At 39.7% G+C, this 26,537-nt stretch overlaps 1 protein-coding gene across 1 annotated transcript in view; it reads right to left on the bottom strand.

Annotated features, from left to right (window-relative positions):
• Positions 1-12,914: 12,914 nt before the first annotated feature.
• Positions 12,915-26,537, bottom strand: part of gatad2b (GATA zinc finger domain containing 2B) — a 48,714-nt gene continuing 35,091 nt past the window's right edge. Inside the window, exons 3-11 of the mRNA XM_042506021.1 lie at positions 23,938-24,067; positions 22,924-23,055; positions 21,305-21,433; positions 18,631-18,801; positions 17,487-17,856; positions 16,619-16,821; positions 15,998-16,108; positions 14,999-15,209; positions 12,915-13,225 (exon numbers count right to left, since the gene is read on the bottom strand). Of these exons, the coding sequence (XP_042361955.1) occupies positions 13,089-13,225; positions 14,999-15,209; positions 15,998-16,108; positions 16,619-16,821; positions 17,487-17,856; positions 18,631-18,801; positions 21,305-21,433; positions 22,924-23,055; positions 23,938-24,067 (1,594 nt within the window). The 3' untranslated portion in view covers positions 12,915-13,088. The remainder of the gene's footprint in view (positions 13,226-14,998; positions 15,210-15,997; positions 16,109-16,618; positions 16,822-17,486; positions 17,857-18,630; positions 18,802-21,304; positions 21,434-22,923; positions 23,056-23,937; positions 24,068-26,537) is intronic.

The following is a 26,537-nucleotide window of genomic DNA, read 5'->3' as shown; positions in this document are numbered from 1 at the left end:
GGTGCATTGCTTCCAATCAACAGGTTGAAATAGCCTTAATGCTGGGAATACTGACCTTTGACAGATATGGCCACTTTTCCAAATCTCCTTCAGTTACAATGTTGTCAGTGCTTACAGGCATATTGTTTTGTGTGAGGACTTCTGGGAGCTTGTAGAAGAGGTTAGTCTCTAATCCACCCATTTCCAAATCTGAACACTAGTATGCAGGTACAGTGCTTTCCTGTCCCATGGTTTACGGGAGAACATTGGTTCGTCTACCAGCCAGATTAAGTCTCCACATAAGGTGCTCTGAACAGAAAGTAGCTGTGCCACCATGATCCAAGAATGCATATGTGTGCACTGTGCGATCTCCTTTGGTGGACTTGACTTGGACAGGTAAGATAGAGAGAAAACTGCAATCTTTTCAAGTCCCTGTGTGACCGCAGGTTTCATGACACACTGTGCTGTTGCATGCCACTGGCTCTTTAGATTGGTCTGTGTGTTTCTTTGACGTCTCTCCTTTGTCAACATGAAGCATGGTGGGATGGTTTTGACTGCATGTCATGTCATGTCATGGCGGTACAGGTGCAACAGTGGTGGCAAAGCTGTATCCTTAAACTGTATTTGCAGGTTGTGACTTTGGCCTACTGACAGCCCTTGAACCAACTTATACAGAGGGTGAGTCTTGAATGTCACCAAAAAGAGGGTCTGACAAAATCCTGACCTGTTTCTCAATGAATACAACCAGATCTAGAACCAGATCTTTGAATACAGCTCTGTGAATTGAGGTTTCCGGGATGTCATGTGCCACAATCTTCCAGCGCTCTCTCAATAGCCTGGATATGGCAGCTCTCATGTTGCTTGGCATATCCAACTTGCATATACTGCAGCTTCTCCATTAAGTTACAAAATGAGCACAGAAAAAGAGCGTAGCCTTGCAATGAATTTACATCTTTGGCTTGGATTGAAGTCCACTCCAAGGCCTTTTCAATGTATGCAGTAGCAACTTTGTAGTCATTACTAAAGTGTTCTTGTAACAGCTGTTTAGCTTTTGCATAACCATCATCAGGAGGCATATGTTGGCAGCCACGCACCAGTTGCATAGGCTGCCCAGTAGTGAACTGCTCAAGGTAATACAAACAATCACCTCTGCTGACTTTATGCTTCACACCTTTCCCAAATACTCTTTTAAATGAGATGTGTTGATCTCCATCAAACACTGGGATGTTTCCTGCTGGCAAAAGCATTAAGTGTTGATGTTAAATTATGGCTGCTGTTAATACATTTTGCCTTCGCAGACATGTCCACAGCATTGCGCGCATCCACAGTTCAGTTTCCTTTCTTTTCCAAACATGGATAATGTTTGTACACAATGCGCACAGTCTCACAAAGTTTATACAGTCAATTGTAATCCGACTTCGATCACCAATGCGTTGGATTTACGCCCCGTATCAATGACGAGCAGTGTGCACACAAAATATGAATGGCCATTCATAAAATTTGTAGCGCTACACATACCTCCTGCTGGGCGCCGTGTTGATGCCGGGGAAAGACTCCCTACCACAGGGGTGGATGATCTTGATCCATGGGAGGTGACAACCAGGAAACTAATTTCCCCTCTTTTTCCAGCATAGCTCACGCAGAAAACTTTCGTTGTCTACGTGGGGTACTGCCGCGATGATTGCGCCCTCGAAGCAGTTTAGCACAGTTTCTGACTTAATGTATAGCGGCTAAGCTCGAACTTAAGGCCACTGAGAGCTGCACAGACGCGCTTGACGGTCTTCTGTCAGCTGTTGCCTGGTAAAAACAAGACTCCAATCTTCTTGTGTTTGATGCTGCTTAGTTGTCACCATCGTTGTCACCAAAACACGCAAGAACTCACCATCTGTATCCACAAACACTAATCAAAACTTGTTTACCATTACACCCAGCATGACATGACGCGACATTGCGGTCAAAAACTGTATGTCCTCTCCGTCTGACAACAACACCTCCCTGCATGATGGTTCCTACCTGAATAAACACACACCCAAATCCATGACAGTGACCCCTAAAGGACAGGTAACGTCCTACATGTGTTCACATTATGAATGGCTCCTATAGCCTAAACTGTGTTTACAAGCGTTTTGTTAGTGTTCCCACTTTCGTCACTGTTAGATCTGCTATTATTCAGAGACAGTAGTTCAGACAATGTTACTGCTGAAGCACTGAGATTTCCAGAGGTCAGCTTACACACAGTAAAGCCTGTCTGCCAGCTACCTATGAGAGTGAGCAGCAGGAGTTAGCACACCTGTAAATGGGTGGGAGCTAAGGGATGTGCTGTCATCCTTGAAAGGCAGACAGGGCCATTAATCTTGGATGTGGGAGGTTAAGCAAGTGACTGGTGCAGAGGATAAGAGCAGGATGTTGCAATAGTATGTCTTTTTGAAATTTAATACTTTGACTTATTTATGACTCTTTGGTATATACTTTTGTATACATGCTAAATTATGACTTCTTAAGACATGCTAGATTAAGAGTCTTTCATGACATTTTCCTGCCTTTTTAATAATCTTTTTGTGACATATTTATGACATCCTTTACAAAAATAATAACAGTTGACTAAAGCACATGCACTTGTAGTTCACTGAGACAAACCCATGGCTATATAGGGTGTAAACATAAAGCTGACTGTTTAGTGAACACCGAGCTATGTTTGGGATCAGACTGTGCTCACGATGGACAGGGCTTGGAAATATGTAAAGCATAGTGCATTACGTATACTGTAGACTATGTTTATAAATATATACATACACATACATATATGCACATACGTACATATATGTATGTATATAAATATATATATAAACACATACATATGTGTACATATGTATATATATATATATATATATACACAGAATTTAGTTAAAATTTTATTTAATTTATTTGTTTCATCCTAGTTTCAGTAGAGGTTTCTGTCTCATGTTGTGTTCCTTTAAACCTCAGAAAAATTCTGCAAGTCAAACTTAATCCTGCCATCTAGTGGCTGATAGAGAATCCACACAATATGTTATTAAGTCCGGACTGAAAACACTGAAGTTCTTTGCCACAGTTAAGAAAATGTCTATTTTAGGTCACTCTAATGCAGTCAACAGTCCAGCCTCGTGAAGTGGAGACTTTAATATTAAGAAAGGTGATCCGACTGTTTGGTCACTTCAGAGGCTAAAATGAACTGTAACACTTGCAGGTGTTTCTAATATCCCACTCCATTTATATCAATGAGTGGACTTGAGCAGACCCTCAATTGGTAGGATTTTCTTTAAAAAAATGTTTGAGATTTTACGTGTCAACAAAGGAAAGATTTACAGGAATTTGCACAGTGATTGGAAGTTGTGGCCAAATGCTGCTCAACAACTATGAACAAAATCGTCTTAATTGAGGCACAATAATTAAGCCCCCCCCCCCCCCCCCAAAAAAATACACTTTTGGAAACACAAGTCAGACTATAAATTAGAATTTTCTTGTCCAATCATTTCAAAGTTACAGCAGCCCTGACGATTCAAAACACTACAGCATTTCAGAAAACTATAAAATTTCCCAAAATGCTAAAAGATCAAAACAAAACATTTGTTCATGTTGTAATGTTTTGGGAAATGTTATTTTTTTTCTGAATTGTTTTGTTTTGGAAAATGTTTTTTGGAGATCTGAAATGCTGTTTTGTTTTAGATGTTATTTTACTTCCTGACATGTTTTGTTTAGGTAAATGTTATTTTGTTTTCTGAAATGCTGTTTTGTTTGGGGAAATGCAGTTTTTTTCTGAAATGTGGAAGTGTTTTCTAAAATGTTATACTTTTGACTCTCAGGGCCACGGTGCAAAACTCAAGAGACGTCTGAAAACAATCTTGAAACACGTCTGTAAAACTATTTTGAAATGCTCAATAGGTGACAGCACAGTTCCAAACATGCAAATGGACCTGACACAAAATTAGGCCATAAATCCATGACAATTGTCACAAACAATGTAAACGGCGTACAATGTATCAAAGATACATTGTACTCAATGTATCTTTGTACTGCTACATGCTACTGCTACTACTACTACTGAAGCATGTTCCGGAAATGCTTGCACAAATGACCATTTGCCAAAGAACTCTGTAGCCCAGCGTTAATTTTGTCATAAACGAATAAATATTTAAAAACAAAACAATCAAACAAAAACCATCACACTTAAATCACAAAAAATAAAAAACACCATCCGAAATTAAAATGTATGTTAAAAAAGCACCCAAAAAACTTTTTACACAAAAAAAGACTTGGAGGGGGTGGGGGGGGGGGGGGAAAAACACTGCCCAGATTCAAAATTATGAGACAACTGTACAAAGACTCAATATTTATTAAAATAGTTGGCAATTCATTTTCAAGCAAAGCAAGTTGAGTATCTCTGCACTACAGTTTGAAACACTTTGGAGTTTCTGATTGAATTGAGTTTGTTTTAGTCTGATTACAAAAAGCTTAATGAAGTCACACTTGGAAGCAAATTGTTTCAACCTTTATTAAACATAGCTTGCAAGAGATAAATATTACAAAGTTATTTCCTCCAAAATTAGCTTATTTTTTCAATCAATGCATAATTGTCAATCAACTGGCAGTATTCAAACAGCATTATTTTCTTTTACTTTTTTGAAGACCGTTAAATATCAAGTATGTGCAAAAGGTCAGGATTGATGTAAGCAAAAACAAAAATAAGGACTTCAATTAATTTCCGGTTGATTTTCATCGTGTGTTTGCGCTTCCCCAGAAGTTTTTTTTCAACATTGTCAACATTGTACAAAAAGTCAAAAAAAAATTTGAAATTAATTTTGAAATTAAAGGATTCCCTGCATTAGCAACGACAACTAATAGAAGATAAAGCCAAACGGTAGAGGACCATACGTGTTGTATGCTGGTGTTGGCAGGAAAAGTGATCACTGATTCAGGGTCAGTTCTTCTCAGGTCGAGCAGCGGCTGCGGCCATTAAACAAAAAACAAGGTCCGCTGATATAATAATATCACGGGCCAAACTTCTGTATAAAATGGACTTTTTAAGCCAAAAATTTTAAGTGAAGATGTAAACCATGGTGAAAAGCTGGAACCCTCGAGAAACTCAGGTTTGGATCGCGTCAACATTTTGTGTGTTTAAGCTCAATCAAAATCAATGTCCCTTTTACCCGATACAGTTGTAACTAATTTCTGAGCAAAAGTCTTCAGAATGTTCTTCAGAGCTCCGGGGACACTGGAAACCACGTTAACTTTTTGAGTGTCATCTTTTAACACTGCGAGTGGCAAAAATGATTCAGCACCCGCCCTTTGTCCAGCAAATTCAAGACTCAAAGGTTCACAGAAAGCCAGTGGCCGCCTGAATATGTGGACATACAATCAGCAGTAATGTAGGATAGACATGATCTGCACGAACGTGCAAAAACACCAATCCGGTCCTTTTCGTGAGAAGCCAAACTGGCACATCGGTCGGACCCTGGATCGAACCGTTAGTTCAGGAGGGTCCCTAACTTCTGCCCATGTAACCCGACACACAAACATTCAAAGTGCTTTTAACTAGAGCAAGTTCAGGAGAGGATTCTGTAGGAAACAAAGTTATTTCAAGTTTCAATGCTCTGAGAGAAAACAAAAGAAATGTTCAGATGTGTAATGGGACTGCAGACCCCGTCTGTCTGAACCAATGAGCACCTTCCTGCAAACTCTTAACTAGTCCCCGACCAAAGCGAATGCATCCAGGGAGACCTCTTCAAGAAGCAGAGGAGGGAAGGGGGGGAAAAGAATCCCAAAACATTTTGCACATTTGTTACACAATAATACACAGTGATCACAAAACGAAATGACAAGCTTCACAATATTCATGGCTTTTTGTTTGCTTTTCTACACAATATACAAACCATTTAATTTCTTTTTTCAGTACAAGGGAGGAGAAAATGCTTATGTACAATAAGTCATTATTACTTCAAACCTAGCAAATATCGTGTCATTTATTCCATAGTCAATACATTTGTTTATTTTTTAAAACTGCAATAGAAAGAAAAAGGAACTCAATTGAGACGTCAGAAAAAGAATGACTTCAAATTTTACGCTTTTCTTTTTTTTAGATTTCAAGAAAGAATCCGCAGTCCAAATACAAAGGTGTGTGGGATGCATCTGCAAAAGAGCAAGAGACAGGAGCATTTTTTTGTTTTTCTTTAACTTCAGCTTGGCAGCAAAAGGAGATGCATGACAAAAACATTGCTGAAATCAAATCGTGAGTGGCAGTAAAAATTTATCTGACATTAGAAACACATGAAAATATATCTCTACATCCAATTTTAACTGTTCAACCAAAGTGATAATCGATTCATGGTTTTTTTTATTATATAATTAACAAAAATGATGTTTTCCAAGTGTTAACTCTAATTGTAGGTAGTTTCATTGTCTTGGCCTAAGTCTTTCTTGTCACTGAGCTGTTAATAATCAGATCGCTTTGACACGCAGGTCTGAACCAGAACACATCCATCTGACAGTCGGGCTGGAAAAAAAAACACCACCAACCAACCGCTGCGCACATGTGGACAGGGTGGACTGTAACAATGCAGAGGGTAACAGTGACACAGATAAAAAAATTACAGGAGATGTGCAGAGGCTGTGCAGTTACACAACAAATCTTTCACCCGTGTGGAGCTCCATCAAGGACATCCTTTGCAAAAGTGTGTTTAGTTTTTAAATATAGTCGTGGCTGCAGAGTCATCTAAAAGGACTGCTTAAACAATACAATAAAAGGTGAGCAAGTATCTATTATTCTTTTGTGTTTGTCACACAGACTGTATAATAAAGATGGAGATGTGGCAGCTCCCCAAAAGTGAAGCCAAAACATCTTTAACACCCCCTGGTGGCTGGCTGCCATATAGGTCATAAAGCCCGCCCCCTCGACTTTAGCGGATAGCCAGCTTAGCTTTGACGGTGCTTTTGGGGTACCATTGTGACGCCAAAAGCCACCTTTCGCAAGTGCATGGATCGAGTTGGACAGCGTCAGGTGAGAATGCCACTAAACAGAACTGGTCACAGTTTTATCAAATCAAAATACAGGTAAAATAAATTTTTCCCAAATATGAATTGTCATTTTGGGGTTGTTGTTTTTTTTTTTTTTTTAACACGCAGATATTTAAGTGTTCCTTTGTTTACCCTTCTATTGTTATTTAATGTTATAAAAAGGGACATTTGACATCATGTTAAGGGTGTTGTCCATTTTTATATAAAGTCATTGGTTTGTCCAAAATTGTCTTGGCCTACGACATGGAGCTCATGGACTGAAGTCCATTCCCCTTTTTTAAGCTAGCCTATGCTAAACTTGCGTTGGTCACAGGGTGCATTTTTCCCGTAAAAGCTTTCTTTTATTGGTTTTTCAAACTACAACACATTCTGCAACCACCTAAGTTAGAGAAAATGGAGCACTTCATCTCTCAACAATGGACATTTATGTTGTTGAAATGATGATTTCCAAGTTAAAACATTGATTGTTCAGGTTTTACGAGCAATCTGAAGAGCTGGCACAAATTAAATTTTAAAAAAGGACAAAAAAAAAAAAACCCCAGTCATTTTACAGCTTTTTAGACTTAAATGAAGATAGAAACCCTCAGTGAGAAAAAATGAAAATGAGAGGGGCTCGTTAGCCAGCTTAGCTAACTAGCATTGGGCTAATTCAACATAAACAACAGCTACTAGCTCGTACTGCTGTAAAGTCACCCACTCTTCAAAATAAGTGCTTTAGTTTATTATCCCATTTCATTTTAGTGAGAAGCTAAAACTTTCTATCTGCTTCAAAAAACAAAACAAAACAAAACAACAAAAAACATGGTTTCAAAAAGGGCTTTTAAGTGCCGCCTTAACTTTTCTAGCTTTTAAGCTTCATCTTACATTTTTGCATTACTTGCTGTTCAGAAGAAAGAGCTCTGACAAAATTACAAAATTAGGAGCCACGATAGCTGTGTGGCCTTACTTAGCATAGCAGTGCACTGGGTGAAATGTCAGGTTACGTCGCAGGTATGATGTTTATCATGTTAGCATGCTAACATTTGTGAATTAAAACTAAACTTAAAGTACAGCTGGAGCTGATGAGAATGTCATTAGTTTTGCAGGTTTTTGGTCATAAATCAAAGTGCCTGACAAAAAAACAACATTTCTGGAACGTGAGTGTCTGCGCAACACTGTGTAGGTGGTTTGAAGTTAAAGAGTGAGTCCAGAAGGAGCCGAATGTAATGTAACCAAACTAGGGATGTCCTGATCGGATTCAAAAGATCAGTATCAGCCCGATAAACACATTTTATATTGATCGGGTGGCGAAGCTGCTACCCCACTTTAAGTGGAATTGAAATTTTTAGAAAACTTCTGTTATTGTAATACTGTAATAAGCGCAATTGTGACTGGGAATGTTAAAGTTAAGCTTTAACAACACTTTGAAGCGGAACTGTGATTATATTACTCATTGATCTGGAGTTTTATTACAATGCCACACTAAATGGACTTGAGGGATATTTTTGAAGACATATTTTAGTTTGTTTACTTTGTTGAGTGGATTTGTGATAATATTTTTAGCTAGAGAGAAAAAAAAAATCTAATAAAAACCCTTATAGATGACGACATTTTTTTCTTGCATTGAATTGAGGAGCTATTAAACTGTCAAGCATATACGCTTGATTGAATTTATTAACTTTAAAGTACTTGGGGTGTGCACTGTGCGGCTGTATTATCAATTATGAAAACAATTATGGGATCGGGACTCGATATCAGCAGATTCTCTACATCAAATGACTCGGACCGGGGGCAAAAAAACGTGATCAGGACATCCCTAATCCAAACACAAAAATAAAGGGTGACTGTTCCATTCACACATATGAACTGCACAGAGACTGAGGGATAAACATGTTGTCAGAAACACATCGGCTGTTGCTCACGGACTAAAGGAATCCAACATGGCTGCCAGAACATGTGTCGGCCAGCTGCGACCCTCTGCGACAGTGTCGGTCTCATGTCAATGATGAACCCGTGCCACGTTGTTTCACCAAACTAAAATCTGGATGTTCGCCATGAACATGCACCTGCCTCGCAGGATGTAAGACGTGGATAGGCATCATCCTAATTTTATAATTTCTAGATTTTCAAGTAACAACAGTTGACAATTTCAGACTTTTTGTAAACTTCCCCTCTGACTGAAATGTGTCGGGACAGTTCAGAACTGTGAATCTCTACACCTAAACTGACGCCATCACAGCGCCCGTCTCCTCCTGTAAGGAGTCACCGTGTTCTGTGAGTAATACTGCACTTTGACTGAACACTGCTTGAAATGCCTGAGCTACGACCTCCGCTTCTGAAGTGTTGTTAGTACATGTACATTAGAGTGTGTGTGTGTGTCTGTTATATAAAGTCAGCTAGATGAAGCCTGAAGTTTATGGGTTCGAGCTGTAAACCAGTCTTGGCCTTTGAGACAGGGCGGCCTCCTGTTTATTAGTGGGAAATGTTGAGGAATCTCTGGGACACATTGCTGCCTCTAAAGCCGGGCTCAGACTACAGGGGGTTTAAAATCCTGATTTTGACGTCAGGTAGCTCTTCAGGAAAAACGCCAGATGTTCTTCTGGTGCATCACGTGCCATAAAAGGGAGCATAAATGTACCACCTCAAGTGATGACCTGAGGAGGCAGATGTAAACAACATGGACATTGATGTAGTTGGACAACTTGCTGTAATGTTAGCAATGCTTTTCAATGAGAAACAAAAAAAGCAGAAAGCTCAAAGAGTCTGGATAAAAAAAATGATCAGGGAGACGCAGACAACACAGGTTGCCTTTTCTCCGTAAGAACTCGAGGAGAGATTTTCAGTTTTAATATCTAACAATAGTTGAATGCTACCTAACGTTAGCATCAAGTAGGGGTGGGGGTAAAAATCAATACAGCATATTACCATGGTATTTTGTGTGGCTGTATCTTATTTATAGACCGTCGCTAAGAATACATTTTTTGAAATTATATAAATTAATTAATTTAATAATTAATTAAACTTTCGGCAGTCTACTAGATTAATAAAATCAATTGCTATCTCAGTCCACTAGATACATTTTGAGGCAATAAATATGGCTGAAGTGAGAAAAACAGTATGAAAACTTTATTTTTTTTTCCGATAAAAACTGATTCTGACAAAGATGTCCTTTGGGACATTATTTGTAGTTGAAAAAGGGAATAAACTGCAATATATTGCAATAAATTGCTTAGAGATTTTCAGCACTTTGCAAAATGTCAAAGGGACAAATCGGTCCAACCCTCCTGTAGTCTGAGCCCGGTTTAAATGAAATATTTATGGAATAGACTGAAGAATTCATTGAATTAAATGTGCAAATCAAAACAAATATCAGATTTTCTGTAGCTGTGACACGAGCCAGTATCTCAGAAGAAAATTCCATATGGAAAAACTGAAACAATAGTCTGACTGTGCTGCTGCAGCATCTAATGGTGTCCCACTAAACTGAAAAAAGGGGTAACTGGGTTTTCCCAGTTAATGGGACCCAGTGCTGACGCTGGTATGTCTACTGAAGCAGCTTACATACAACCTGCACTGTTAAATCTGACAAACTGATTTTACATTTTTTTTACATTTTAAACAAATCTAGGAAAACAATTGCCCTGATAACTATTAATCTTCATTTATGTTTACTTTGTATCTAATTGTAAAGCTAACTTAATTATATTTTATTGCAACTTAAAAATTATAACTATTTAAATCAATCTTTTTTTTTTTAAGTTTTAGCAATTTCAGGAAATCAAGTGTACTGTACAAGTATGTTTCATGTGCTTAAACATGTTAGAAAAACAGGACTTGCAGATATCCTCACTTTATTAGTGCCAAAATGCTCTTTATGATGTCAGGTTAAGTCAGAGTAACTTGGTTTACTGAAGTTGTAACACTTAAGAATGAACAAGATCATTTAACTTTTCATTTTTAAGTTGCAACAACTTTACAAAACGAAGTAAATGCAGCTCGATTTGGAGTGAACTTGACAATTAGATAAAAGTTAACATAAATTAAGATCAATAATTATGTTAACTTTTGTTTTTCAAGGCAATTAGTTTCCAAGATGATTTTAAGTAAGCTCAACCTGTCAGATTTCTCAGTGTGGGTGTAACCCCAGCACACTGGGCACCAGGGATTTGGAAACTGACACTTGAGGTCCAACATTAACAGAGATCAACACTGGCAAAGTAAAATGGGATGAAACCACTCATCAACACACACCTTGATGCAACCCACGATACTCAGGACATCTCCCCTGGCTCTCTGGTCGGCCGTCAGCCAGCATGCAGACCTTAGCCATGCTCAAATGTAACATTCTTTTCCTCTTTTTAAAAAAAATGTGTTTCCAATTGGAAATATGCAAAGTGCTCCTCTGGAGTGAGGCAACTTGTGCGCAGAGCATGCACACAATGATTGATCCATGTCTCTCCCATAAAAGATATAATCCACATCCTTTTTTTCTCCCTCTGAAGCTAGGTATCTATACATAATCCATACAGATATTTCAATAGTTTCTGTTTTTAGCTATGTTGATTATTATCGTCTCCGGGGGCTGATACCTCTCAGGTACGCCACCATTTCATTAGGAGACGCCGCAAAAAATAACAAACTAACAAATAAAAAAAAAAAAAAAAAAAAAAAAAAGAAGGGAAGGCTGGGTGGGGGGAGGTCAACAATCAGAAAACTAAAAACCCAAATATAACAAGAAAAGGAACCCAGATTTTCTAGGTTTATAGGTACAGAATCTGTGGTTTGGAAGCAGAAAACGTGCCTCCACCTTCAGATTTAAGTTCTTTTCACTTTCTTAAAGAACATGTGATGCCAAGAGGGGCTGCTGGGTAAAAAGGGTTCAGTCTGTGCATACTGGATAACCAAAGGTATCAAGGGGGGGGGGGGGGGGGGCATGGAGGGGTCGGTGGCAGGAAATGAGATGGGAGGGAAAACCAACTTGCTTCTCTCTGAGTGGACTCCGTCGTCCCCCTGTGAGTTTATCGACGACGTCCTCCAGCCCGTCAGCTCCCTCCGTGCTTAAGTTTTTATCGACTTGGCCTGCTGAAGGTGCAGTAGTTGCGTCCATCAGATTACTAAAGTACGTAGTTAACAGTTACATCCATGTGGTAAGAGTTTAAATCCGTAGCAGGAGCGACCGACGTCTGAAATGAGAGTTTGATTTGGAAATGGTGGGAGCCGACTGGAAAAGCAAAAGGTTTTCCGAACTGATCACATAGGATTCTCTTTTGTACACATATGCACCTTTTGTCAGTCATGTCAGTTAATTAGCTCTGATGGTGGCTGGGTGTCTCCTCAAAATCGATGATGCTGCCCCGAACCCAAGTTGTCGGAGCTGCTCTTGAAACTGGCCCTTTCAACGAGACGATACAAATGCGGGTGCTCTGCTCGCAATTTCATTCGCATGCCCCCCCCCGTTTTTGTTCCTGTGAGTATTTTCCACTTTGTTACTCCAAGTTAGCGAGCTAACACTTTTTACAAAGCTTCAAAGTTGTTAAACTTTATGTTGCATAGCAACCAGAATGCACCCTGTTGATCTGTTACTAGCAATAGTTACATCTAAGCTTTATAATCGCGTGGAGAAAAAAATCCTATATGATCGCGGCCTAAAGTGGCCCTACGATGATTCGCTGTCACTGCCCGAGGTAAAGGAGAGACAGCAGAGAAACAAAAATGGACCAAACACTTATAAAAAGAAAAAAGCATAATGAGTAATCGTAACTGAAGCAAAAATGGTAGTTGCAGGTATAATAATAGTGCTACCAACAGCGATAATAATGGGAATTATAATTGTTAAACAACGCTGACGAAGAAGATTTTTACTATAATAACAACATTTGAGATGCACTGACAGTTTAGTGTCTTTGTCCGACTTGGTGGGTTTTCATGGGTTGGTTTTAAGTAGGCACACGGACAGGCACTGCATGCGATGGGAGGGTGGGGGTGGGGATGTTGGTCGATCTGGGAGTGCTTCAGTATGGGGTAGGAGGGCGGGGCCGCTGGGGTGGCTTCAGAGGGGCAGAAGAGCTAAGGGGCGGGGCTCATTTCTGTCCGGTGATGGACTGCGATATGGATCGAGGTGGAATCATGTCCAACAGGTACTCTCTCTGCCGGTCCGCTAAGCTGGAGCTCTTATGGGCTCCAACTGCCGCTGGGTTCAGATAGGCAATATTTAACCCTGTGGGAACAAAACAGACACATGAAGAGGATACTGTAAAGTCCACCCACAGTTTGACTTAAGGTTATCTTAAGAGATCGAGGCGGCTGCAGTTTAAAGAGCCAGGTGCTGCAGATGCTCTCCGCTGGCTGCAAGATCCGGGCACGACGGGAAACGCCTGGCTCTCTTTAGTTGAATTACAGACATTTTGTTTTCATATGTCTGATTTGAAGATTTATTCTGTCCAGCGAATACGTGCTGTGGCTGATGGTGATGTTTTGAAATCAGAGAAACTACATACAGGCTATTCAAAACACAAATCATAAACTATACAGAGTGACGTGAGGAATAACATCTGTACAGGTGTGACGCCCTGACTATATCTGACTAATCTTAAATGAGAGCTGACGTCTTGTATTTCTTTCTTCTGTGTTCGACTTAGGCTGATATTTTTAATTTATTTATCTAGTTTACGGTGGGCAGGTCTGCTCAGCTGATTTATATACAGCAGCAAACTGATATCATGCAGATTTACATAAGAATTAATGTAAAATGAGTTGCTGAACCATGAAAAAAAACTACAGACCGCCTTTAAAGTACTTTTTTTAAGCTACAGGGTCATAGTTGGAGACTGATATTTGAGTCTGATAACATTTTAATAAAATGGAATAAGATCTAAAAGGATGTGAGTGTTTCTGTGACTTCCTGCACCTTCCTACGCCTCCTGCTGCAGCCACCTACTCTCATCTGCTTTCCAGGTGAGGTGCAGTTAATCTAAAAAAAAAGCCCATTGCTTCAAGTCGAGCAGTCATTTTTGTCTTTTTTTTTTGCAAGTCATAGTGTTGTGCAGTGTGCTTTTGAGGATGCTTTGGTCTGCAGATTGTGCTTCAGAGTGTGCACTCTGGACTTAAATGATATTTTTTAGTTCAAAGAGCTGCAGACGTGATGCACCAGCCCAGAGGACGTGTGGCTCTGCACCTTTTGTCAGATATCTAGACTGGAATTGAACCCGCAGGAGATGTGGCAAGGACTCAGCCTTTGTACACAGGACACCGGTTCTACCAGGTGAGCTACTGGGTGCCCCTTTGACTGAGAGAATATTTCAGTCAGGTACAGCCTTAAAAGACAATTTCAAAACTTTTCCATTACTTTTCAGGGACCCCAATTTTTTTATTTATTTTTTCTCTTGCCCCACTTGCCCTGCGTTTTTTAACACGTAAGATTCAAACTATTCAAACCTAATTTCAGAAAGCTGGTAACGTGAAGAGAAAGACGGAACGCAGGGAGAAAATAAAGAAATATACGTTATGGCAGATTAAACGTCACACACACAACAGCGTTACGTCAACAGTTATCCAACATTACGTGAGCACTTACCATGAAAACTACTATAACAATTTCATCACACACAACAAAATTCCATGACTTTTCCAAAACTTTCAATGGTTTTTACTAATTCTGTCACACTTCCGGGCCTGAATAATGTGTTTGAGAAGTTCATGACTTTTCCAGTTTTTTTTTTTTTCCAGGTGTCACATTCTTCCAGTTAAACTTTTGTTCATATATCAATAATTTTAGCTGATGAACTTTATAGTTTTGAACCAGGACCTTTGGTATTTGATCAAGTTGTGCCAGATTAAGTATCTACAGCTGTTATTTTATGTATCGGATGCATATTTAATGTAAGCAAAAATGAACGTCAGATTGGACAGATAGGTGTCATGGGCTAAAAATATGTTCTGGAAATCCCTGATGACCATGAGTTGATTCAGGCACACACTGTGCAGCAGGTACCTGGGATGTTGTAGATCTGACGACGGCTGTCATGCTGCAGTCTATTGCTGCTACTGCTGCTGCTGCCTCCACCGCTGCCACAGTGCTTGGCACTAGTCATTCCCATGAGGCTGCTGGCCACTGACAGCTGGGAGGCCTGGGCGAAGTTGGACAGGACACCTCGCGCTGAGTTGGACAGACCTCGCTGCAGGGAGGCCTGAGGCTGGGGAGCCTGAGGACAGTACAGACATCCCATTAAGTTCACCATCGCTGCCACACGGTGCACAGTGGTAGCAGATGCATTACTGGATTTAGTCAATTATCAAACACAAATACCAGAGATTTACTGGTCAGAGCTTAAAAGAAAGTTCAGCTAGAATGCAATTCTTTGTTTCAGGCAATCTTAAGTGATTATATTTGTTAATAATAGCACTTCTTAACCATTTAAAACCTGAGATATGTGGCTTGATTTCTTTCAAAAACATGGGAAGATGGCAATGGGCAACGAAAGAAGAAATGACCTTAAAATTAGCAAAAAATTGGTATAAAGTACAAGAAAATTACTTGAAAAAAGTAAAAAAAAAAAAAAAAATAATAAATAAAATAAAATAAAAGTTTAAAGGTTTAAAAAGGAAAGTTAAAAAACAACAACACAGAAGTGGCCTGGGGATTTTGTAACACAATTTTAAATATGTAATTATGATAATTATAAAAATTGTTTTTCCCTAGCTTTTTAAAAATATTTTTTTAAATCCACTAATTCCCTGCAGTTTGTGAAACATTTATTACCACATTGCTCACTGACTATTACCCATGTTTTTGTAAAAAATGGCACCAACTGTCTCACAGCGGTTTAAATACTTGTGAAAGGTGTCTGAAAGAAGCACAAGGAAAGTGATGTCGCTCCAGGTTTTAAAGGGTTAATTTACATGAGGCATTAATGTGAGCAAATGTACTCACACTACAATTTCAGTGAAGGCATGTGTAAAGCAGACTGTGAGATTGCATGCAGCAGAGTACCTGGCGGAGTGCATGATGTCGGATCATGGTGTCAGTCTTGGAGGCGTTGGGGCCAGTAGCGGCCGAGCTGGGAGAGAGGGCCGCCTGCTGCTGCAGCCTCTGTTCGATCTCCTGACATGGAGACACATTTAGGAAAAACGTGCATTAGCGCACTCACATGCATCCATTTCATCTACTCCTTATTGCCAATACTTATTTAAAAGTTGCAAAACAGTTGTGCTGAAAACACGGCCAGGTAACCTCGCTACCAGAAGTGTTTGGGAGGTTTTAGCTGGATGACAACATTTTCTAAAAAGGTCAGTGTCAGGCCCTGGGCAAAGAATGCATGGAGTACACTGTGCTGTGTGATCATGGTGCTTTACTACCTACATCCTCTCACTGAACCATGTGCAGTTCGGAGGTGTTTCTCCTACGTGACTGCACTGTTTAAAAAGTTAGTGGTTCACCCATTTCTTAAAAGTGGAAATGTGCACTGAACATGGTAAAAGTAACCGTGACTAAATAACAAAATATATAATCTCACCTGAATGTAGGGCTGTGTGGTATAATTAGGATGATGATGCTGTTATGATGTAACTTTATATTGATATGAATTTAAGAAAGTGGGACAGTGGTGCTGACCTGCTCCTGCTGCAGGGCCTTCACAAAGGCGTTCTTCAGCCTGTTGGTGTGCTCCGCCTTCAGAGCTTTCTTCTGATTGGAAGTCATGCACTGCTCACAGAGGATTCGCCCGCTCTTCTCTTGTTTCCAGTGAGGGGTGAAGTCGGTTCTGCACTGGGCGCAGAAGAAAGGCTCCATGCGGGCCAGCGTTCCTCTGAGTTTACCTACAGAAAAGAATTTTGGTGATACTTTATCTTTCAGTTTGACCTCATATTTTTTTTTTAAATTTTAGACTATAATACTGTTTTTTTCATCATGGTGTTTTGTTTCTCTGCTGTATGCATGTTTGTACTTTAGATATTTGCTTTATTTTACTGTTTCATGTTCACACTTGTACAGGAGTCTGTTAAGTTGTTTTGCTGCTTCACAATAATGCTGCTTACATAATACAATAACAGGGGACTTTTCATTGTAAAGAATCTAATGGGAAATAAACTACTAATACCATAAAGGGGAAAGTAAAAGTAGAAAGATCCATAGTGAGATGTTAGATGCAGAGCTGTAGACAACAGGCTCCTACTGCTCCTCTGCAAACAGCTCAACATCTGACAGGTAAACTTCTTTTACCTGTCTGCTGTGCAATGGAAAAGCACAAAAAAAACCCACAAAAATAACAATAATAACTTTAGCTCGCTACTTGTAAACGTCATCACGCTCATAAGTTAAAGACACACCTTAAAGCTGGTAGCCATGTTGCAATGAAGAAGCAAATCCCTGTAAAGCTGGGTTTACAGACTGAACCTGACCAAACCAAGCCAAACCAGCCCAGGACTGTCGAAAAGCAGCATAAGAAAATGATCTGAAAGTGATGCGCGTTTCCCTGACTTACCCTGACTGTCGAGCACACTCTGCACCACCTCCTCCAGGCCCACCATGTAGATGAACTCGCTGTTGGCGGCAGAGGGCAGGAAGTGGAGGAGTGGGGCGGGGGGTTTGGGTGGAGGGATCTCCAGCAGGGTTTTCTCCAGCTGCTTCCTCAGCGCCAGCTTGGCCGCTGCCTGGCTGCTGGCCTGGTCGGCCATGGAGCTCACCCCTCCGCCAGCCGAGCTGGACATGGTGGATGGGCTGACAGCCGAAGCTCCGCCGAGGCCGCCGGCCACCCCGCCAGCCCCGGCCACTGCCGCTGCCTGCATGTGGGCCAGGTTCATGTACATGGCACTGGAGCCAGAGCGCTGGGACGCTGCCACCTGCTGGCTGGCCTGCAGGGAGACACACATTCTCTCTTGCTTAGCAACGTAGAGTCACATTTTTACGCAGTGGTTAGAGAAGTATTCTGGTCTTTTACTTAAGTAAAACTATTAATACCATGACGTGAAATACTCTGTTAAACGTAACAAAATGCAAATGTTACATAAGTGAAAGTAAGCAAGTGTTATCAGGAACATGCACTTAAAGTATAAAAAGTAAAAAGTACACATTGCAGAAAAATCTTATTTAAAACAACACCCAAAACTCAAAATTTTAAACAAAGAAAAGACTTAAATGTTTATCAAAATTGTTTTGGCAATTCATTTTCTGTCAGTCAACTGATTGATTACTGTTTTTTTCATCCATACTTAATAAACTATATGGTGATTAAATGTATAACAAACATCTTACGTTATCAACTCTTATGTTTTTATGCAATTACTTAATTTGAAAACTAAAGCATCCAGATAAATGTAGCAAATAAAAAGTATAATATTTCCCTCAGAAATGTAGTGGAGTAAAGGTATAAAGTGGCATGAAAAGAAATACTCAAGTAAAGTATCTCAAATTCATAATGAAGTGCAGTACTTGAGTAAATGTACTCAGTTACATCCAGCCACTGTTTTTTAGGTGTAAATCCTGATGTCACAACCTGACACTAAAAAAAACATTTGCTGCCCAGCCTTGTCAAAGAAAAGTCATGTAAAAGACGTTTCTGATGCACAACTACAAAGAGAGAAAAGTTTGTGACTCGGAGCGTTTAGCTGCGTCTGGTGTGAACATACCTGCTGGTAGCTGACGGCATTGGCCATACTGCTGGAGCTGGAGCGAGACATCCCAGGCTTAGAGGAGACCCTCTGGCCCTGCAGCTGGGCAGGGTTTGGGGCTATCACTCTCTGGGACATCAGCATGGGTGGCAGGCTGGCATTGGCTGCTGACCTGATAACTGTATGACCCTACAGAGGGGGAAAAAAAGGAGGTTTATGAAGAGAAACGACTCAAAGTACAGGGGACATATCATGCAGTTATTATTGTATATGTTATTTTTGACATTGACCATATTTTCCTATGTTTTTGTGTATAAGTGACACAGCTGCACTGTGACCACTCGTGAAGTGTTCGCACCATCAATTAATGTCCACTGAGAGAGCTTTTTTTTTTTTTTTTTTTTTTACTGACAGGCTTAAATTGGTATTTTAAGTGTCTGGCAACATTATGGAAAGGACCCCCCTTTTAATTAACAAGAAAAAGCGCAAAAATCACCATGGCCAGACCCATCACACTCAATTTACAGGGTTCCCACATGTTCATGGACAGAATTTCAAAACTTTTCCATGACTTTTCAAAGACCTATAATATTTTCTTTCTTGCCCTTTCTTGTTTATTTATCATCACATTATTCATTTTCTCCCTGAGTTCCCTTTCTCTTTTTTCTTACTTTACTGTGCTGAAAGACTGTAAAAGTAAAACAAAGCCAGTGTAAAATATACACGGATGTATTTATGTCTGACCAATTTAAAAAGAGTAGGCTTTCAGAACATTTTTAAACGACACTTAAAAATCTATTTATTGAATCCTTGCTTTAAATTAATATGTTCTTGTAATTATTATCTTATATTAATTCTCTCATTTTTACTGTTCTCTGTACTTTTTACCTTATCTTTCATATTTTGTTTATCATAGACTGTCTTTTGATTGTCTATTCTCTATGTAATCCCTTGTTTTAAAAGTGCACTATAAATAAAGTTTATTGTTATTATTATTATTATTACCCTTTCAGTTACTTTGACTCAGTCTAATCCAGCTGTCCTGCTAATGTTCAACTTTATGGTTTTTCAGAAGTGTTGATTTGTATCACGTTACACTGAGAAATGTTTCTAATATTTAGTCTTCCAATATTTTTATAATTTACATGTACAAAATATTAGAAACACCTGTCAGTATACAATAGAACCAAATAAAATCATGAAGGGAGGATTTATTGCAGGGCTGTTGTGTTAGCCTGCATCCGTTTGGGCGAGGTGGACCTAATGCACCGACAACTGAGACTATAACACTGCGTAATGTAGGAGGCACTGATGTTGACATGTTTTACCGCAAACCAGGTTTAATGAGCGTCCATATTAAAGGTGGAGTTCTCCCTTCATGTACACACATCCAGTGTTTGGACAGATATTATACACAGTGTGGGCAGCAGAGGGCAGCAGCTGCTTGGTGAGTAAACTAACAACAAACCAGGCGGAACATCTCACACACACACACACACACACACACACACACACACACACACACACACACACACACACACACACACACACACACACACACACACACACACACAGCCATCCATAACCACAGAAATCTGCTGAATATTTAACACCAACTCAACATGTAATGGAGGAGCAGGGCTACGTCACGCAAGAACAAAGGCTTCCAGCAGGAGGCTGTCTTATAGTCAGAGCGGGACCTTCTACCATTCACAGCATTCCAGACTAAATCCAGTCTTCATGTTAATCAACACCAGCTCTTAAATCCCAATTAAACCTGAACCTTTACCCTGACTTCACGCTGCAGAATTGTTGTCTCACTATACTCACAGAGGGGTGAAGCAAATATTTAAAAACCTGGGATGAGACCTTTGGAGTACCTGAGGCTAGAGGCGTTCATCTCTGGAAAAGGCAAATTTGTCTCGATTTCAGCTCGAATGCCTCCAGATGGAATTTCCGGATTGTATTCAAAACCACTTAATTCAAATTCAAGATAAAACAAGGCACAGTCTAATTTTATGAGACTCATGAGAAATACAGGGTTCCCACACATTTTCATGGACAAAATTTTGAAACTTTTCCATGACCTTTCAAGGAGTCCAACATTTTTTTCCCTGTCCCACTTGCATGGCGTTTTGACAATGTATAAGATTCAAACCCTGTTCAAACATAATTTCAATAAATGATCTATATTACAAATATTACATTATAATATTTTATTTTCTCAGGCACCGATGAAAATTTGAAAATCCATCTATGATTCCTGTTTTTACAGTTTTTATTATAAATGGTGTCATTTTGGCAGTTTTTAAAGAAAATGTCATCAATCACCCGAAAAAATTAAAGAAAACCTGTTTTCTTAAAAACAAAAAGAAAAACAAACAAAAATCCAAAATTTTCCAAAACAAAAAAAAGCATAATGCCAAAAAAATCAACAATAAGAAAAAAACCACCCATTTTTTTTTTTTAAGAAAACATGCCTCCAAAAGGCAAAGGTTACAGCAAAATTACATCATCAGCTACAAAAAATTAATTTACCGTTACGTTACACACTGGTCATTTAACTCCGACTGTGAAATTTCATTACTTCTCCAGGTTTTCCATGACCGTGGGAACCCTGGAAATAAAATCTCTGGAGGTGTAGATGTGAAATGGTGAATTGTTTGCATAAGAACATATGAAACACACAGACCTGTGCAGTGCGGAGGTTCTGGGGCTCAGGGTTGTGCAGGCCCGGCCTCACAGGCATCTTCCCCAGGCCGGGAGAGCTGTGGATGGGAGGAGGCTGCACAGAGGATGCAGCGTTCTGGACCACTGGGACCTGCACACAGACATCAACACAACATTAACAGTGCAACATGATTCCTGCACAGAGATCGGTGTTAATGTGTTTACTCTGGTACATATACTTGAGCATTTAAAAAAAAAAAACTGTACCTCTAAGAATAGTATTTATGCGTAATTCTTTTTACTCTTACTCGAGTACGCTTAAAATAAAACACATTTACTTCGACTGCATTTACATTGGGCTACACACGTCTCACTACTTTACTGATACATTTAGTTAAAAATAACCTCAGTATTCATCTGAGCTCACACTCATAATGGCAAGTGTCCAACAGCGAGCCATTAGATAAAGACGAGATAGGATCTGCAACAGCACCTAATATGGAACGGAAGTTTATGATTTGGACACACGATAGAGACAACATCTAAGCCTCTCCTTTGGGGATAAATATTTCTACTTATTTCATGAGTACTTTTCCTTTAACTTGAGTCAAGATAATCATAAAGTAGTGATACTTTTACTTAAGCTCTGTTTTTGTAAACGCTACCCGTCACGGTACCAGTAATACTAACATGTACTTGTAACCCTGAGGTTTTACATCATACTGCAGTACCAAGTTACAGCTTGAACATAATAACAGCCAATGAAAAGAGCATACCGGTGTCTTAAGATGTTTTGCCTTTTCAACACTGATCACAAAACTGACTTTGAAATGCTGACAACAACTTTTAAAAACACACCATCATGTTCTGTTTGGTATCAAAGTCAGTGTGCAGACACTTGATACTTGGTTTAGTTTTGCCGAAATCACTCGATGTAATATTTTTGTCTAAAGAGATGGTTACTGAGTCACAGAATCATAATCTCCTACCATGAACAGTCTTGCGTGTTGACGAGTGGTGCACCTGGGCCAATGTGTGCATTTCACTGAAGTCCCGCCTCCCATCTTGTTCACTGACCAGAAGTTTTGACGTCACGCACTATAACCAGTCACTTCACGTGATGTAAGCACCGAAGAGCATGGCGCTACTCGTATGCGAAAGTGTCTTTAATTTTAATTTTTAAATAGTACAGTTCAAGTGACAAAAAAAACCCCAAAAATCGCAGCCCCATTGTACTACAATTAATCAGGAATTTTCTCTTTTCTTGGATTCTTCATTTATCAAGGAGAAAAACGTTTTCTTTACAATGTCAATGTAACAGGGCGGGTAACTGATTTACAAATGACCATCTAGTAGTGGAGTATTTCTTCAATCTATCATAATTCATTATAATTTATTGGTTGATTTTTTTTTAAAAATTAATAATATGTCACTGCAGCTGTCAGATATATGTAGCGATGTAAAAAAGTACAATATTTCCCTCTGGTAAAATAGAAGTGTAAAGCAGCATAAAATAGAAATTATTCAAGTAAATTTATAGCACACAATTATACTAAAGTACACCGCTGGAGATAATGTCCTTAATGACAGTGAATCACAGAGAGTCCAGCAGTGTGAAAGTGTGGAATCAGCAGCACTGACCTTCTGCACCACATTCTCCTTCTGCATCTGACTCTGTCGGAGCTTCTTGAGCAGCACCAGGCGAGCCTCCTCCAGACGTAGCTCCTCTCTCAGAGCTTTGATCATCTGCTGCCTCTCCTCTCCTGTCTTTCCCTGAAACACACACACACACACACACACAATATATATAAGTGATATTTCAACACTTAAGACAACTTATTACACCTCTGAGGGAAATAACTTGCCCAAATACATCTTTAAAATTAGTTTAAAAAGTTCATCTCAAAGGAAATGTCTCTTTCATTCTAATGATGCGTTTTGTGAGTTATTTGTGATCATGCACTTCATGTTTCTCCCAAACATGCCTGCCTTCTGTTAGTGACTCCCAACAATGAATTTTAATTTCGTACAAAACATTTCTTGTATCTTAATTCTCGTATTTTTTTTAACCTTTTTTATTTCATTGTTTATGATTCCCCCCTATAGCTTCTTATGCATTTATTTTGCTGATTATTGACGGACTGTCGAGACTTCCTTTTCCTTTCGATCTGACAGGTCATTCATGTTGAAAACAGCTCTACAACACATTCAGAGGGACTGCACCATTTCCACGCCCGCATATGCCTGCGGTGCGCTGAGTAGGTGGGATCTTTACACCGTTTGATGGGTATTGTAGTCCGTGTATACGCTGGGTTCGCCGCTAAATTTGAGTGACGAGAGTGGTGTGTACGTCACTACAACCACATGTCCAGTACCAACACAAACAAGGGAGAGTGGTAAAACAGCGAACTGTTGGATGTCGTTCAGGCTTGAATAAAATCATACTGTGAACCTTTCTGCACGCGCAGGCAATTATTTGTCAACTAAAAGCTACCATGGCTTTTGTCCTGTTGACTGACGTTGTTTATTTTGTTTTCTGACAATTACATGGTTGTTGCCACTGGCTGAAAGATTACACTCTAATTAAACTGTTACGTGTTGAGCGGTGCACCGGTGCACTGAAATGAAGCTGACCCACTGTGTTTCAAGTTTTACCTTGAACATGTCCAGGTTGGCCTGGTGCAGGCGCTCCTCAGGGCGAGGTGTTGTTCTGGGACTGGACGCCTCGTTGTCTGACAGGATGATGACGTCTGGAGACGGAGTTCGTCTGTCATGGTCCGCATCACTACATGGGCAAACAAGAAAACAACGTGGACATGAAGCTTTGAGGCTGACTTTAGAGTCAGTATGTCAAGCACAGTTCACTGTGGAGGCGTTAGATGTGAGGAGCACTGCAACCTCTATAGGAGTATCTAGCAGACTGTCAGGATGGCTTTCACTAACTATTCTGAGTCTTTCTGTCTACATACTTAAATTCAGTAACCCCTTAAATCCCTCTGGTCATTGCAAACTACTGCTGTGCAGGCTGTGCAAAGGCTTAAGGTTTAAAGGGACTGTCAACCCTATAATCAAAAATACATGTTTTTATCGAGATTGACACTTAGCAACTCACACCAAAACAGAGTTATCAGCTGTAGAGATGTCTGCCTTCTCTCAAATATAGTGGAACTAAATGGGACTTAGCTTGTGGTGCTCAAAGTGCCTAAATAATACACTTAACAGCAATGTTTCTTTACAGATATTATGACTCTGTTACTCAAGAAAATCTACAGACCTTGATGTGAGCAATTTTATGTAGGAACTATTTTCTTTCTGCAGAACTACACCCACCAACTGTGATTGCACAGAAGTAAGAGAGCATCTACTCATGAACAAGAGGATCGTGCCTGTGACTATGTAACATTAATAGCGTTCACCTCAGCTGAGCTTTAACGCTAGCTAGCTCAGTGTGAGCTATCAGGAGATGCAGTGCAACCTGGTCCCATGATGTTAGAAAGAAGGCAGACATCTCTACAACTGATATCTCAACAAAAAAAAATTAGACTTATAAATAGCACTACAGGTAAGAGGAAAAATATATATTTTTGATTTTGGGGTTGAGCTGTCGCTTTAAGGCATATACCTCCGAGTCCGACCACTTAATTTGATTTTAGGAATTGTTTTGTTTGTCGTACAGACAGAAATGCAAGTAAGAGTGCACACATGTTCATAAATTTGGCTTGACTTTTTCTTGTTTTTGTTGTTGTAGCACAGGTGAACTTTTGGGACAGATCATATGTACACTTTAAATGAGATTTCAGATCTGTCTGGGGGAATTTTAGGGAAATGTGTCAAACAATGCACCAGTTTTGTGGAATATTTCCATTCTTCAGAGGCTGTTACAGTGACCTTTAGAGAAAATGGTTGCGGCACTGCACTCCTGTCAAGTCAAAGCCTTGTTCAGGGTTTTATTCCCTCGCCCATTTCTATGACGTCTACAGAAAGTTTTGGTTTTTGAATTGTGGGACTACATACACAGGTGTGTGCCTTTCTAAATCATATCCAATCTATTGAATTTGCCGCAAGGAAGTTGTAGAGGGGTCTCAAAGATAACCAGAGATAACAGGATGCACCTGAGCTCAATGTGGAGAGACAGACCAAAAGCTCCAAATATATTCATAGATTTTGGTTTTTTGATCTTGAAGAACTTGAAGTGATTTTCTTTTGATTGAAAACTAATTCTTCCCCTTCAATAACTTCCCTGCTGATATCAGACTGTATTATCCTTCCGGTGGGTCGGTCTTTGTCTCAATGTATCTATTAGCAGGACAGTTCACCCCAAAATTACAAATACACATTTTTCCCTATACTTCTCCAGCTATTTCTCAATCTAGATTAAATAAGAAGTGTGCATCTAATGCTAGCTAACCTAGCATCACTTAGCGAGCTAACATTACAGCTCAGCTGAGGAGGATGCCATTAACGTTTACATCTCACAAGCCTCTCGTCCATGAGTAGATGCATGCTTCCTTCTGCGTGGTGATAGGGTTAGCGGGTGTAGTTTGTTCAAAATAAAATAGTTCCTGTATGAAACTGCTCACAACGTGATCTGTTGATTATCTTGAGTAACTGGGTCATGATTTCTGAAAAAGAGGAATTGCTGTTGAGTTATTCAAATGTAGTTTTTGGACGTTTTCAGCACCACGAGTTGAGTGCCGTCTAGTTCCTTTACTTTGGAGTTAGGTCAGACAGCTCTACGGCCGAAATCTCCAACAGTCAGCAACTCACACCAAAAAAATCTAGACTGATGAAGAGCACTACAGATACGATGGAAAATATGTATTTCTGACTTTGGTTTTAAACTGTCCCTTTAAGCCTTGTATTTACAGTCCATGTTAGTCCCGCTGACAAGAGTACTGTCTACTTTCTGAATACACTGCGTCTCTCTAACTCTGTCACAGCTTTCTCTCACTCTCCTCATCACTGAGGCTTCTCTGAGCATCCGCGTCTATGTTTACAATCTATCTATTATTTTGTCATCTTGATTGTCTACACTGTAATTTTATTATTTTGACATCTATTGCACATCTGTACTTCCTGGAGAGGGATCCCTTCTCTGTTGGTCTTTTAAAGATTTCCTCCATATTTTCGTCTCCATTAAAGGGTTGTGTGGAGAGTTTTTCATTATCTGAGGGTCTAAAGCACAGAGGGTGTATGCTGTGTAAATTGTAAACCCCAAGAGGCAAATTGTGATTTGCAATATCGGGCTATATAAG

This window comes from Plectropomus leopardus, chromosome 18, assembly GCF_008729295.1.
Source record: "Plectropomus leopardus isolate mb chromosome 18, YSFRI_Pleo_2.0, whole genome shotgun sequence".
Lineage (NCBI taxonomy): Eukaryota > Metazoa > Chordata > Actinopteri > Perciformes > Serranidae > Plectropomus > Plectropomus leopardus.
The sequence above is the reverse complement of the archived record's forward strand: the minus strand, read 5'-3'. Positions and strand labels throughout refer to the sequence as shown.